This window comes from Micrasema longulum, unplaced genomic scaffold (assembly GCF_059751315.1).
Source record: "Micrasema longulum isolate JH-2025_06_02 unplaced genomic scaffold, ASM5975131v1 h1tg000801l, whole genome shotgun sequence".
Classification (NCBI taxonomy): Eukaryota; Metazoa; Arthropoda; class Insecta; order Trichoptera; family Brachycentridae; genus Micrasema; species Micrasema longulum.
This window is the reverse complement of record NW_028277993.1, coordinates 56,360-72,281: the sequence shown is the minus strand read 5'-3', so window position 1 is coordinate 72,281 and position 15,922 is coordinate 56,360. Positions and strand designations below refer to the sequence as shown.

Genomic DNA, 15,922 nt, shown 5'->3' with positions numbered 1-15,922 from the left:
AAATTTCTTCGGTTTCTCTACATGAGGGAGTGCGGATATTATCCATGGCTTTATTCTACTGAGTTTTTACAGGATATGCTCGGTTACAACAGTTTGAAGTCTAGAAGGAATGTGTATTTAACAACGCACTTCTTTCGATTGTTGCGCGGTATTATTGACAACCCTAAAATTATGCGGAGCATTAGCTTTTATGTTCCGAATAATTACCTTAGACAGCGTCAGCATAGACTGTTTCACATTCCAATATACAGGACCAACCTGCCAATGGTCATGCCTGTTAGAAGGGCTATCTCTATGTTAAACAATATCCCTTTGGATACTGACATTTTTCACGTCTCTGAGGGAGTTTTCGTTACAGGATTCTCTTACTTTTTTAAATTATTCTTCTCTGGATATTATGTATACTAATGTTTTTTTTTTATATATACCTAATTATTTAATTTTTTCTATATGTATGAATTAAGATATTCCATTTTGTAATGTACATATTTATGAATAAATAAATAAAATTTAAAATAAACAAAAAAAAACTAATTCCTTGAAAACGCACAAAGCTTTCGCCTAGCCGCGTCCAATAGCAATGTTAAATTAGTTCTGCGTATGCAGGTACTGCGAGGGACTGTGTCTATGCTTACCTGTTATTAAAAGCTAATTTAAAAATGGTTCTAATTAAATCGTATTATTCTTACAGGTTCGCTCTTGGCAGAACAGCAGTGGTTACGTTGACAGGAGGGAGCACGTCGTTAGCATTTGCCTCCGTCCTCAGCGCTTCTGGAGCTCCCCTGAAGAGAGACGTCAGTCGCCTGTCACCAAGCCCGTCCATCTTGTAAGATTTCTACGGCGAGAGTAAGTTTCTCATTTTCCATAAACTAGTTTTGTATAGATTCCCTGTTATCAAATATATATATATATATACTAGCGGACCGACAGACGTCCTGCCCGAACGTTGGCTTGCCTGTTTTTAACCTGGAAAGAGACTTTTCATTGATAAGTAGGTACCTAAGTACTTTTTTATAGTTGAATTACAAAAAATATAAATCATTTAAAAAAATAGAATTCTTATTGCAAATGTCAAACTAGGCGCTTCTTACCAACAGGGGTGCATTTTATGCATAAATGCGATATTAAAAAAATTACTGAATGTCAGTTAATATTGTTTTAGTATTCTCAAAAATACAGTAAAAAGGAATAATTGGTAAGAAATTATAAGGAATGTAAGGAAGAAATCTGATTGGGATCTATAAAAAGCAAATGTTGTTTGTAAACATTCAAAAACAAACTTTAACCAAACACAAAAAAATTAATATCCTTCAATGTTTTTCGTACATGCATTCTCGTCGAACGCAACCCTGGTAGGTCGATGAAAAAAAGATTTATGCTTCTATTTTTTTGATATCTACGAACACGCGCAGCGCAAAGATCTACATTTCGCCGAAAACCGCACGTAAATCGGTTAAGCCGTTTAGGAGAAGTTCAGTTACATCACACGTACAGAAGACATAAAAGATTATGCAATAAATTTATAAAATGAAATATGAGAAATTCTATAGTTCGTATTCGAGAAGTTTATTTTAAGTGCATAGACATATTATTAAAAAGAAGGGTGGCTTAGTGACGACAGATGTATAACTAAAATTGAACAGTTTATTATGTAAAACAACACAATGAATTTAAGCTTAGATCTGAACATAGCCTTACAAATTACGTCTTATTACTAAGCTTGCAGTAACCTTATGACGAAGGTTAAAATAGTTGCGTGGAGATCTTGATCATTCGGTTTCTTATGAAGCGAGTGCGCGGACAGGGTGCAGAAGTCGGACGGTCCGGAGGCTGCTGAGGGCCGGTGATCCTGGCTCGGAGACGTTCGGGACCGGTTGTCGGAGGAGTCCTAGACTACGGCGGAGGTGGTGCTTCCTACGCTGGCGGTAGGCAGGTGATTTGGGCGTGGCGGGCGGACGGCCACGTATTGCGACCCGGCAGATGGGCCAAGGGCTTGCTTGTTCCACAAGTCACTATGTACAAATAGTGTCCTCCGGCTGCTGGTTCGGATTACATCTGATATCCCTAGCTACGCCTTCTAGGGAACGTTTTCCTAGAACCGCCATGCCGGCTCTTACGGCACATTCGAAGAATTTATCCGATTTCTGCATCCTACGTTCACTTGTTTTTTCATTGATTGGGCATGAAGATAAGTTAGATATTAAATATTAATAATTTTCTAAATGAAAACACATATTCATTAAAATTATGATTAATCTTAATCCAGATAAATTCCACACAAGACTGACTGACTGACTATGAAGTCAAAAAAGCTTTGTTTTCAAAGGTGTCAAAAATTACAATAATCTCCCCAAGTAACTAAAAACGATTAAAACGAATATATTAATAAATTTAAAAAAATTACCAGTGTAAAAACTGCATTCAATTTTAATTAGTACGAATGTGTTATTATTTTCTGATTTTCTTTTAATATCCTATAAGTTTTTTTTCATGTACCGAAAAGCGGACTTAAATGTTATCTGAGACGAAACTTCCACGGCACATAATATTACATTTGGTATCATTGCTACTCAGGCAGCACTGGGAGTGTCCTTCCTAAGTTTTTGCTTGTGAACATATAATTGCTGCCGCAAATGAAATCAAACAACAAATTAAATAAGTCAAAGTGGGGTTTTTTTTAACACAGTCCGATGTATTCAAATATGATTCTACGCTCCTTCTGGGCTATTCTAAATTCTTTGATAAGGACATTCATAGATTATGTTTGTCTATCTTAAGACTAAATAAATATACATTTCTTGGCCTACATAACACGTACACTAAAATTATTATATTACCTTCCCAATGCTGATACAATTACAGGGAGACATCTTAATACGAAATATGATCGAATATAAATATAATCATATATATACATCTCTTAACAACTAGTGGTAGGCACGCATGTTTACTCAGGTATTCGATATTAATATTAGTAACAATAATTCATCTTCTCACCGTCATGTATCCAGACAGATGTAATCAACATATTACAACAGAGATGAAGAACATTTAAGAGAAGGTAATACAGAAGTCTAGGCATCTACAGGGTTTATGACCTGTCAATGGCTGGTTTAAGTTCTCTTAAATGTTCTTCATTTCTGCTGTAATATGTTAATATAAACAGCTCCCCAGGGAGTTGAATCCAGTCCTTGTCTACAAAAATTTGGACAAACTCAAAATATTGTAGATGTAATTCTACCTAAATTGTGTTATTGAAGACAATACATGAATGCAGGATTGTATCCACGAATATCTACAAAACATATGTTTAATCACAATATTTGAGTTTGTCCAAATGTTTGTAGAAGAAGACTGGATTTCACCCCCTCGGGAGTCATTAAGATTAACAAATTTTTTCCCTTCATTAACATACGTTAATAATGGAGAATACTCTCCATCCCTGTTGTAATTTGATAATTTTAGTGACTCCTGAGGGGGTGGAATCCAGGCTTTATCTACAAACATTTGGACAAACTCAAATATTGTAATAAAACCAATTGGTGCAAGAAGACGCTTAAAAATTCAGAAATTGTTTTCAGACGTTGCCTATTATGTGAAATAGGTGAATCTCTTCACAAAAATAAAGGTTTCAGCTCTTTAACTTCACTCAAATCAACAAATGGAAAAATCGAAGAAATATGTTCAAACATAGGCAAAATGGTGAATGTTACACAGTGTGTAAAGCGGCCACTTAAACTAGCCAATGACAGATCAAAAACCCTGTAAATGCCTAGACTTCCATATTCCCTTCTTTAAGGTATTTCCATACAGGTATTTCTCCATCCCTGTTGTAATTTGTTAATATGTTTAGTCAACAAATAAGGAAATCACACTTTTGAGCGTGTCCAAATGTTTGTAGACCTCTGTTTATACTTATTTACACATATTCTAAACAAAGTAGATTAAACTAACCGATATAAGAAGTATAAACATTATTATCGGGCGCTGCCTAGTAGGTGAAATGGTTCAGCCGGATGAATCTCACCCGCAAAATAAAGGTTTCAGCTCTTTTACCTCACGAAAGTCAACAGGCGGAGAGCTGAGAAAATGTGAAAGAGCTGAGCTGAAATAAATGATGTTTTGACCTAATAATCGGTCATAAGCTCTGTAAACGCCTAGATTTCCACATTCCCTTCTCAAAAATGCCTCTCTGTCGCAACAAATTTATATCGAAATTTCACTTTATTCTGATCTTTATAGATTAAATGCTCATTTGTATCTTGGTTGCCATAATTGTTTTGTAGCTAATTTTGTGTTCGAACTACATGTTACACATACTTTTTTGTGCGTGTGTTTGATATTATAGTTTTAGTTATTTCACAGTAGGAACTTTCTATCGAATGTGGTTTAATGAATGATTGACTAAATACCTCTTTTTGGAAAATGAACGTTCACAATCGGGGCAACTAAACGGTTTGATGCCAGTATGGATATACATATGCTTTGTTAAATAACTTTTACGCAAACATTTATATTGGCACTCTGAGCACGAGAATGGTTTATAGCCAGAATGCGTTAACATGTGCGATTTCAAATTATGTTTCTGAGAACATTTAAATTGGCACTCTGAGCACGAGAATGGTTTCTTGTGCGTATGAGTTGACATGTGCGATTTCAAATCATATTTTCGTAATGCTTTATATTCGCACTCTGAGCATGAGAATGTTTTCTCGCCAGTGTGAGTTAACATGTGTGTTTTCAAAGCAGATTTCTGTAAACATTTATATTGGCACTCTAAGCACGAGAATCGTTTCTCGCCAGTATGAGTTAACTCGTGTAATGTCATTTTAGTTCTCTGCGAACATTTATATTGGCACACTGAGCATGAGAATGGTTTCTCTCCAGTGTGAGTTGACATGTGTAATTTCAAAGACGAGCTCTGTAAACATTTATATTCGCACTTTGAACATGAAAATGGCTTTTCACCAGTATGAGTTAATATGTGTGATTTTAAATAAGATTTCAAAGCACACTTAAAGTCGCACTCTGAGCAAGCGAATGGTTTCTCACCAGTATGAGTCGACAAGTGTAAGTTTAACTTGTCTCTACGTGAACATTTAAATTCGCATTCTGGGCATGAGAATGGTTTCTCACCAGTATGAGTAAACATGTGCAATTTCAACTTATCTTTTCGTGAAAATTTAAATTCGCACTCTGAACATGAGAATGGTTTCTCGCCAGTATGAGTTAACATGTGCGATTTCAAGTAAGTTTTTAGAGCACACTTAAATTGGCACTCTGAGCATGAGAATGGTTTTTCACGAGTATGAGTCAACATGTGTGATTTCAACTTAACTATTCGTGAACATTTGAATTGGCACTCTAAGCACGAAAACGGTTTTTCTTCAGTATGAGTTAGCATGTGTGATTTTAAAGTAGACCTCTTTGAACATTTATAAAGGCACTCTGAGCATGAGAAAGGTTTCTCGCCAGTATGAGTTAACATGTGTGACTTTAAAGCAAAGCCGTGTGAACATTTATATTGGCACTCCGAGCATGAGAATGATTTCTCGCCATTATGAGTAAACATATGTGATTTCAAAGCAGAGCTCTGAGTGCATTTAAATTTGCAGACTGAGCATGAGAATGGTTTTTCGCCAGTATGAGTTAACAAGTGCGTTTTTAAATTGCTTTTTCGTAAAGATTTATATTGGCATTCTGAGCATGAGAATGGTTTCTCGCACGTATGAGTTAACATGTGCGATGTAAAATTAATCCTTCGTAAAGATTTAAATGGACACTCTGAACAGGTGTAATATTTCTGACTTGCTTGCGAACCTGAAATAAAAACACGAACAATGTTATCGTTTAAAATTGTGTACATTTTATAACAAACTAATGGAAAATAAGATAATTCATGTAGGTATTTGTATTAATAAAATAAATCAAAAATAGAAAGCCAAAAAAAATTTAAGTTTTTTTTAAAAGGTTAAACCAAATATGTTTAAATTATAAGTTCTGTAAAATGCAATTAAACTTTAATATTAATTCCCTTTCCGCAAATAATGGTGCACTGGTACACCAATCGCGGTGTATATTAAAAAAAAGAAAAAAAAAATGTTTACATGAAGGTCCAAGTACTATGAAATATTCTAGTGCAAAAACACCTTTTCAAATAAATATTTCATGTCAATCCCGTCGGCAAACAAACCCGAGACCACTTGCATGGTAGGCAAACGCGCTGACTCTACACCAAGGGTAACATTTAAAAAAAATATTATGAAATTGTTGCTCCAGAGCCCGGTTTCTTGGAAAAGAAACGGAGTCAAAAACAATTCTAAAGAACAGGGAAATCAAAGTAGTATTGAAGTGTTTTCTATGCCAGTAAATATAACTAGTGTTGATTTAAAAAAAACTTGTTTGGTGTTTATTACGCAAGAAAAAATCATCTAATTTTTATTTTTAGTATAACTTACTTGAGGGAATTTCGTCGTATTGAGAGGAATCCAAACATTCTTGTTTAATGTCAGGATTTTTAATATTCGTGTTTTCGTTAGCAATTATTTCACCGGTTATGCTAGGCTGGTATGTACTGGTTCCCGGTTCAGCCTTCACGCAAATAACACCTGGCTCTTCGTTTCTATACGGACGCGAGGCCTCTTCCCCAGTATGGAGAATTTCTACTTTTACATCACCAGTCCCCGGTTCAACTTTCACAGTAACAACGCCTGGCTCCTCGCTTCTGTAGGGATGTGATGCTCCTTCCTCAGTATAAATAATATCTCCTTCTACACAACCAGTCCCCTGTTCAGCCTTAACAGTAGCAACACCTGGCTTCTCGCATCTGTAGGGATGTGATGCCCCTTCCTCAGTATAGAGAATATCTCCTTCTACATCGTCAGTCCCTGGTTCAGCCTTCACAGTAACAACACCTGGCTCCTCGCTTCTGTAGAGACGTGACGCCCATTCCCCAGTATGGAGAATAGCTCCATCTAGATCGCCAGTCCCCGGTTCAGCCTTTATGGTAGCAACCCCTTGCTTCTCGCTTCCATAGTGAAAGGACCCCCCCTCCTCAGTATTAAATATATCTTCTTCTACTTCGCCAATTCCCGGTTCCAACTTAATACTTATCGAAGCGATTTCCATAACTCTAGTTTTAAGAATGGATTCAAAGTAATCCTTTGATTTATTTGAAGATAACTCCTAGAAATGAAACAAAATATTTGACTCGAAAATAAAATAATAAATGTCATAAGAAAGGATTTTTTAAATAATTCCTAATACGCCATGAAAACACGTTTTTGAAATTGGTAATTATTTTACACCATAACAGGCTGGAGGCACAATTAGTGGTAAATTACAGTAAAAAACCACCCAGGTTTGAGAATAATGAATTTGAATTTTTGAGGTGTCAACTAAAATCAAACCCAGAACCTTGCGAGCGTAAGTCAAGCGTCTTAACTACTACGCCAGGGGCCGCATGTTGAGATTTTTCAACTTATTAAAGTTGTTCTTATCACTTTTCCCCTAATTCGCGTTTTTCAAATATTACGAAAATAAAGGTATCAGACATAAAAATGTATAATACGGAAAATATGAATTCAATTTTATAAAGCCAATACGTTTTATTTTATTTTAATCACTTAATTTTAAAAAAATTAATTGACTTTAGTGAAGTCAACAAATGGAAGAACTAAAGAAATGTGGATGTTCAAACATGGGCAGAATGGTGAATGTTACACAGTGTGTGAAGTGGCCATTTGAACCAGCCAATGACAAGTCATAAGCTCCGTAAATGCCTAGACTTCCATGTTCCCTTCTCTAAAATGTTCTCAATCTCTGTTGTAATTTGTGATTACATATATACAGGGTGCCGGTGGCAATTTTTATATTAAGAACAGTTATTACTTTTGAACGCGGGAAGCTAGAGGGGCGCGGCATTCAGAGCGTCGGCGTTGAGAGTTTTTTTAGTCCCAATAGAGCGTTGGTCGGAAGAGCATCGTGCGTTTGCGATCGAAGCATATTTAACAAGCGATTTTTCGCTCATTACGGCGCAGCGCAAGTTCTGTAATCGTTACAATATTCCACGAATACGCGATGCGCCTTTAAAAGGCTTGATTCGATATTGGATAACAATATTTAGAACTTTAGGATCGGCCGAATCAGCTCGTCGCCAAGTCCCAGTTCTTTCTGTATTATTACGAGCATTATGTAGAGCTGTGAACGCTAGGATCACGTGGTACTAGTTGTAGTGCCGGCAGTGCCCCCAAGTGGCGACGAAGAGAAGCCAAGAAGAAGGTCACATGGTAGACGCACTCACCGGTAGCATTGTGAATATATGATGGTGCAATATCATAGTAATAACGTTGAAATACATAAGCTTTCTATTATAACTAAATACTCAATTATACCTCTAACAGTATCAACTGAAGAAAACATCCAACGAGTGTTTGATTCAACTATGCAAAATCCACGAACGTCAGTAAGAGCTTGATCGTCGGCTTTAGGGATCTTCAGATCAGCATTGCATAAAATAATGAAAAAGAAACTCAAGTTCCATCCTTACAAAATACAGAGAGTCCAAAAATTAAATGACTATCAGGCAAGAATAACTTATTCCGAGAGGATGTTAGCGACTTTTTCTATAAAAACACGACTAAAAAAACATTTTCTTCAGTGACGAAGCACATTTCAGTTTGGGAGGTTATGTCAACAAACAAAACTTTCGTTACCAGAGTACGAAAAATCACAAAGAAATGCATGACGAACCATTGCACAGCGAAAAAGTGACTGTTTGGTGTGCTATTTCGGGCAGAGAAATCATTGGGTCGTATTTTTTCGAAAATCATAGAGGTGCCACGGTAACTGTAAATTCTGAAAGACATTGTAATACGATGAACAGTTTTAAAAAAAAAAACTTTCATTGGCTTTGATGTTCCTGATAATTACCTGAGACAGCGTCAGCATAGACCGTTTCACATTCCAATATACAGGACCAACCTGCCAATGGTTGTGCCTGTTGGAAGGGCTATCTCTATGTTGAACAATATTACTTTGGACATTGTCATTTTTCACGTCTCTGAGGGAGTTTTTCGTTAATAGTCTCTTACTTTTTTAACATATTATTATCTGGATATTATGTATACTTGTGTGTTATTTTTATGCATACCTAACTTTACCTTAATATTTTAATTAATTCTATATGTATGAATTAAGATATTCCATTTTGTAATGTACATGTATATGAATAAATAAAATTGAAAATGAAAAACAGCTCTTCGGAAGTTCAATCCAGTCCTTGTCATCAAAAAATTAGACAAACTCAAAATATTGTTTACAAACATTTGAACAAACTCAAAATATTGTAATTATTAGAATCATTGGCGTGATTTCACCCATCTTTGCATTCAAATTGGTATATTCCTGAATAAGATGCGTGAGAGTTCAACTGTTATGTGTTTCTATGGTTATGCCTGCTGTCATCTGCCATGTATCAGAGTGCCTCAGTATTCTAAGTTTAGCCAAACAATACGCAAATTAATGTGTGTTTATAGTGTCTATTACGAACTCATTATGCAAATCATCCAAAAACTAGACTGTTCCACACAAGGAGTAGAAGGATTACCCTCGAGCTAAGAGGCTTGCCTCACGCACGGAAGTTTTCGATTCTGTTGCGGTACTACAAATAACATGCATGTTGTTCTACATTATATAATTATAACTTACTTTTTGCGGTGATTTGTGGGTAAAAACTTTGTATGTTCGTCCAATAATATTGTAATTGATGTATTTGTTACCCGCGAACCGAGAGGGACGCGCACAGCTTAGCGTTTGACAGAAGAACCATAGATAAAACGAACTATGGTGGAGAATCCACAAACAAACGAAGAAATTACGACTGAAAGTAGTTTTTGTACCCATAAGGGCAGCTTACATGTGAACGATACAAGATATATTTTATTGATTTATTTGTTATATATTATATGGCCTAAGCCAATTGGACGTATTTATGCAGAAAAGATCCAACTGTCAAATTACAGTTTTGAGATGTTTAAGGAAATATAATATCTCCCTAATATAAAATTACAGATAACTACTTGATTAGAAAATATTGTTTATGATGGAAATAGTATTTTTCTTGCCAATGGTGTTCCATTTGTTCAAAATTAACATTTCATTAATGAGTTATATGCCTATTTATGCAGCTGGATCTTTTTGCTTAAACAGATTTTAAGATTTTTAAATGCAAAAAAAGTTCATACTACATTTTGTAAAATTTGGCTACTGGGTTTGTATAAAGAAAAATTTGAAAATTTACTCAAAAACCCTCTAAAATAATAAATAGTATAAATCAATACTAAATTGACTAGTAGGTAGTAGGTAGTCATGTTTGTGTTTATTTTGCATAAAAATGTCTGCTTTAAAATAGATTGTACCCTGTTAGGCAGACTAGACAAAATCCAGAAAAATCTATTACCTAAGTATGTATGTAGAAATTGTATTTTTTTGTTAATAAACCATAATTATCATTATTTTCATTAAAATATTTTTTTATTTTTTTTATTTGTTTATTTTTCCATACACTTATTATTTACAAAGAGATATAATTACAAAAATACACTTTAGAAAAATACATCATAAAATTAAGCTATAACATGAATTGGATTGGATTGGATTTATTATGAATAATTATGACCCTACAAATAATTATGACCCTCGTGGAGTCGTCGGATTCCACGAGGTTTGCTATGTAGCACTGGCTACCCTGTGCACTCACTGCACTTAAACTCCCTAACTTCGACTTCCACGCTGCATCGTCTCCGCAATCAAGGGTAGCGATCGCGTAGACCCAACTAACTCTCCTGACTGTCGACCGACTCTTAAACGACTCTCCTTCCTGGCTCTTTTCCGACTCGTTTATTCCGACCGTTTGGGGTGGTTTTATAACTCTCAAATAAGGAGGTCTCTCCTCCCTCTCACTTACTGCTTAAAACTCATTGTCTCTTTTCCACACTTATTCATAAACGTCTCGTCATGTTTAAAACTAAAATACTGAGCTTGAATGCAAAAAAGGCTCACTACCTTCTATTTGGAAATAAAAGCAATGAATCTATTGATGTCTTTATTGGTGATAATCGTCTGGAGAAAAAAATAGTACCAAGTACTTGGGACTGTTAGTGGACTCGCAGCTTACTTGGAATGAACATGTTGAGCACGTGAAGGGAAAGATTGTCCCTGTAGCTGGAATACTGTACAGATTTTAGAAAATGCTTCCAGTTTCGCTGCTTCGAGCAATCTATTTTTCTATGATCCATTCACATTTATCATACCAATGCTGTGTTTGGGGTTTTGCAACTAAGAGCAAAATTTCTGAGGTTCAGGTTATTCAGAATAGAGCGATCAAAAATTTGTTTTACCTACCGTATGATACTCATGTAAGGGACATTTATTTTGAAACAAAAGTTATGCCTTTTAGCATGTTTTCCTATTTCGAGATAACTGACACTATCATTAATACAAGTCTTGACTCAATGCACAGTAACGTAAAGCCTGCTTTCACTAGAGACATCCATCAGTACAGTACTCGATCAAAAAATAATATTTATATTGGATCTGTGAAGTCTACGAAGTTTGGTACTAGATTTTTACAATACATAGGTTTCAAAGAATTTATTGATTGATTTGGTGTTTATTTTGTACAACTCCATATTTAAACTTATAATTCGAAATCAAACACTGATTTGAGTCTACCGAACACTTTATTTTATAGAACGTATTGGAGAGTTATATTTAAATTCGTTTTGAAATATTTAAAAAACATCGCCCCGTTTTTTCCCAATACAAACAAAGGTTGATTTTATAATCTGAAACGAAAATACCTGCTTATTTTACGGGGACAAAGGGTTTTTTGCATGGATATTTTAAACAGGTATGTTTAGCTCATATCAACTGGATACGAAAATCAAAATGTTGTTTAACCAAAATCTGGATTTGCATCCGCCAGCCTCTGAGGTCCAGAATTATTTTATTATTCGTAATAATAAGTCCGTTGATCTTTGCCAGATAAGTATGGACTGAATAGTTTATTAATGCCTATGACCTTCTGTATTGTTGCACTAGGATCTATGATATTGTCTATGTGTCTCCTCGAAATGGCTGCCCAGTATAATCCATGGTCCGCACCGCGTGTCATACATCATATCCGTGTCCTAAGGTTTTGTCTGTATAAAACGTGAGTTTATTATTATTATTAATCCGCCGCAGCACAGGATGTTTTCGTTCGTAAATAAAATGTGTATTGCGTTGAATATCGTGCCCCGTTTCACAGCGGGCTGTTCTTTAATACAATGACCACGTCTATAGTTGAATGACTATTTATTTTGGCCACCCTCTATTTTTTATAAAACTGTGGGAAAGTAACAATTTTTAGCATTTGAAATTGTCCCTTGAATAAGGGTCCATATAATAGATTGCAACAAACAGTGATTCTATGATTTCAAACGGGTCTATATGGCATTGCCCTCCTTTTCGTGTATATATTTATATAGTAGCGAAACTCGAGTCAGAATTTGCTCTGAAAAATAGCGTACAGAATAATAAAAGTCTTCTTCTCCTTCCTGTCCACATCCCCTCCTAAGTGGAGCATGTGGACATCACCAGTTATATCCAGGAGACCCTATCACCAGCCAGTATTTTTACCTCTTTTGACATAGATGCTTGGAGGATCTTTGTAGACACCATATGCTCCAACTAGGGGGCGGATATGGAATAATAATAATAATACCAACGAGATTTATAACGAGTAGTTAAATCTTCAGGTTAACACCTTAATGATCCTTACATTTAAAAATGCACCCAGATCTCTGTTTAATTAGTAAAATACGATTTAGGTTAATCTTATATCGTGAAAATATTAATGCGAGGAAATATAATGTAATAATAAATATAAAATATTCTGTAGGCAACATACTTTTCAGGTGATTGATCTTCAGTTGTAAGGTTTTCGTATTGGACTATGGAAAAGATCGCTTCAGTGAGTGTCAAGGCTGAACCAGAGACGGGTGGTTTATACGGAGATATTCTCCGAACTACCGTGAAGGCTGAGCCGGGGACTGGCGACGCACAAGAACACATTCTCTATACTGGGGAAGGAACGCCATGTCCCTACAGAAGCGAGGAACCTGGTGTTGCTACCGTGAAGGTTGAACCGGGGACAAGTACTGAACAACAGTATAGTATAAAGAGTAAAATAGAAATCGACATTAATTATCCCTATATAAAACAAGAATGTTCGGAATCCTCTCGCAGCACTGAAGTCGACTCTAGTGAGTAATACAGCATTCTACTTTACCATAATTATAAGTATAAATTGTCAATAAAAGTATTTTATGTAATATTGTTGCCAGTATATTGTGTGTGGTTGGGCAGTTCCTATTGTAGTCAGTAGCCGCTAGGGGTGAGTACTACAGACTTCCTATACCCACAGTGCCGAGTACCGAGTATCATCCGTGCCCGCCACATCTATACATTGCCAACAGTACTTGGTTCAGTGCTGGGCGACATCACACTACTAAGTTTTAATGTACTTTATTTTTACATATAAGCTTGATGGAAAAACCACAAATCGGCAATGACTATATTTCTTGATAAAACTCCATAGTTAATGATTATGATAAAATTATAAATAAACTTATCAATGAAACTTCTTGGTTTGGTTTTACTTTTTATTATCGTTGGTCAAAATAATAAAAAGTAAGACTAAACCAAGAAGTTTCACTGATAAGTTTATTTATAATTTTATCATAATCATTAATGACTATTTCGTGATGCAAAATGTATAATCACAAAGACGAACGTATTTAACTACAAAACAAGTTAATAGTAATAGTAAATTTGTATTCATGGGATATATAAAGTTTACCTAGGCCTAGTCAGAGTCGTTTACAAGTGAGTCCTCGGTGTCCGCTAAACGGTGGCTCAATGCTTCCTACCAGGTTTATATTATGACTTTATATTTTCAGGCACTAAGTCAACAGTATTATTTGTGGAGAGTATAAATCTACCGTCTCATAGTGCAGAACTACTACCCGAGTGTGAATATGAAACAGGACAGAAGAGGAAGACGAATAAATCTCGTCATGTGCAGTTATTGAGGAGTGCTGACAAGAAATGGCTTGCATGCTCAGAATGTAAATATACCACTCAACATAAAGGGAATTGGAAACAGCACAGTTTGAAACATACTGGCGAGAAACCGTTCTCATGCTCAGAATGTAAATACACAACTCAACAGAAAGGTCATTTGAAACGGCACATTTTAATACATACTGGCGAAAAACCGTTCGCATGCTCAGATTGTAAATATACAACTCAACAGAAAGGTCTTTTAAAACAGCACATTATTATACATACTGGTGAGAAACCGTTCGCTTGCTCAGAATGTAAATATACAACTCGACACAAAGGCAATTTGACCCAGCACCTTTTGAAACATACTGGCAAGAAACCATTCGCATGCTCAGAATGTAAATATACAACTCGATATAAATGTAATTTAAAAAATCACATTTTAATTCACACTGGCGAGAATTCGTTCGCTTGCTCAGTATGTAAATATACAAGTCACCTTAAAAGTAATTTGAAACACCACATTTTGAGACATTCTGGCGGGAAACTGTTCGCTTGTTTAGAATGTAAATATACAACTCAACAGAAAGGTCTTTTGAAACAGCACTCGTTTGTGCATTCAGTTGAAAAACCGTTCGCATGCTCAGAATGTAGTTATATAACTCGGCACAAAAAGAATTTAAAACAGCACTCGCTAATACATACTGGTGAGAAATCGTTCGCGTGCTCAGAATGTAAATATAAAACTCTTTATAAAAGTAATTTGAAACATCACATTTTAATACACTCAGGCGAGAAACCGTTCTCATGCTTAGATTGTAAATATACAACTCAACTTAAAACTAATTTGAAACGTCACATTTTGATACATTCTGGTGAGAAACGATTCTCTTGCTCAGAATGTAAATTTACAACTCGACAGAAAGGTCTTTTGAAACAGCACTTATTTATACATTCAGCTGAGAAACCGTTCGCGTGCTCAGAATGTTATTATATAACTCGACACAAGAAAAATTTAAAACAGCACTTGTTAATTCATACAGACGAGAAACCGTTCGCATGCTCAGAATGTAAATATACAACTCGTTCTAAAAGTAATTTGAAACAGCACATTTTCATACATACTGGCGGGAAACCGTTCCCATGCTCAGAATGTAAGTATACAGCTCGACGGATAGATCATTTGAAAAAACACATGTTGATACACAGTGAAATAACTTCATTATAATTGTTATTAAAAAAATACTGAACTGGTGATACACGTTTTTTTTTACAAGAACACTTCCTCCCTCTGCCTGGATCCTTAAATACACCCGGCCAAAAGTGATAACAATTTATTGGTTTGATTATAACTTGTTATAAATAAGTAAAACTCTAATATTAAAACTTTATTACAATTACATTAAACGATTTTTTTACTTTCTAAAATATGTTGTATGCTCATTTTAGGAATTTTATTTTACCAAAACTAATAACATATGAAGAACATATGTCACGTTCTAACACGGATTTTATTTCTAGCAAGCCCTCCACGTATATAGGCACTATCCCCTCCAGTTCTCACGGCATTCTAGCGGCGGCAGCGCAGCTCGAAACAATGAATATTCAAAAATATACACAAACTAATTTACAAACTAAATACCTCGGTATGGAAAAAGCCACCCTCGAAAGTGACAAATACTAGTCTTTATTGGAGGGCAGCTCATTTTCCCTAACTCTAACACTTAATCTAGCGCGGTGGCGGTCCCTACAAGCGCCGCTTTCCGTATCGACGTCCGTAACAGACTTATTACTAAATTACTTCATTCATTCG

General features: G+C 35.5%; 2 protein-coding genes across 2 annotated transcripts; one reads left to right on the top strand and one right to left on the bottom strand.

Moving 5' to 3' along the window:
* Nucleotides 1–4,232: 4,232 nt before the first annotated feature.
* LOC148278977 (uncharacterized) lies at nucleotides 4,233–10,034 on the bottom strand. Its single transcript, XM_088230627.1, has 3 exons — nucleotides 9,709–10,034; nucleotides 6,459–7,185; nucleotides 4,233–5,820 (listed from the first exon to the last, which is right to left on the bottom strand). The coding sequence occupies exons 1-3, from the start codon at nucleotides 9,901–9,903 to the stop codon at nucleotides 4,376–4,378; spliced, it is 2,367 nt and encodes a 788-aa protein (XP_088086753.1). The 5' UTR covers nucleotides 9,904–10,034; the 3' UTR covers nucleotides 4,233–4,375.
* Nucleotides 10,035–12,142: 2,108 nt separating this feature from the next.
* Nucleotides 12,143–15,537, top strand: LOC148278976 (uncharacterized). Its single transcript, XM_088230632.1, has 3 exons — nucleotides 12,143–12,214; nucleotides 12,960–13,307; nucleotides 14,004–15,537. Exons 2-3 carry the CDS (start codon nucleotides 12,998–13,000, stop codon nucleotides 15,335–15,337), a joined length of 1,644 nt encoding a protein of 547 aa, XP_088086758.1. The 5' UTR covers nucleotides 12,143–12,214; nucleotides 12,960–12,997; the 3' UTR covers nucleotides 15,338–15,537.
* The last annotated feature ends 385 nt before the right edge of the window (nucleotides 15,538–15,922 follow it).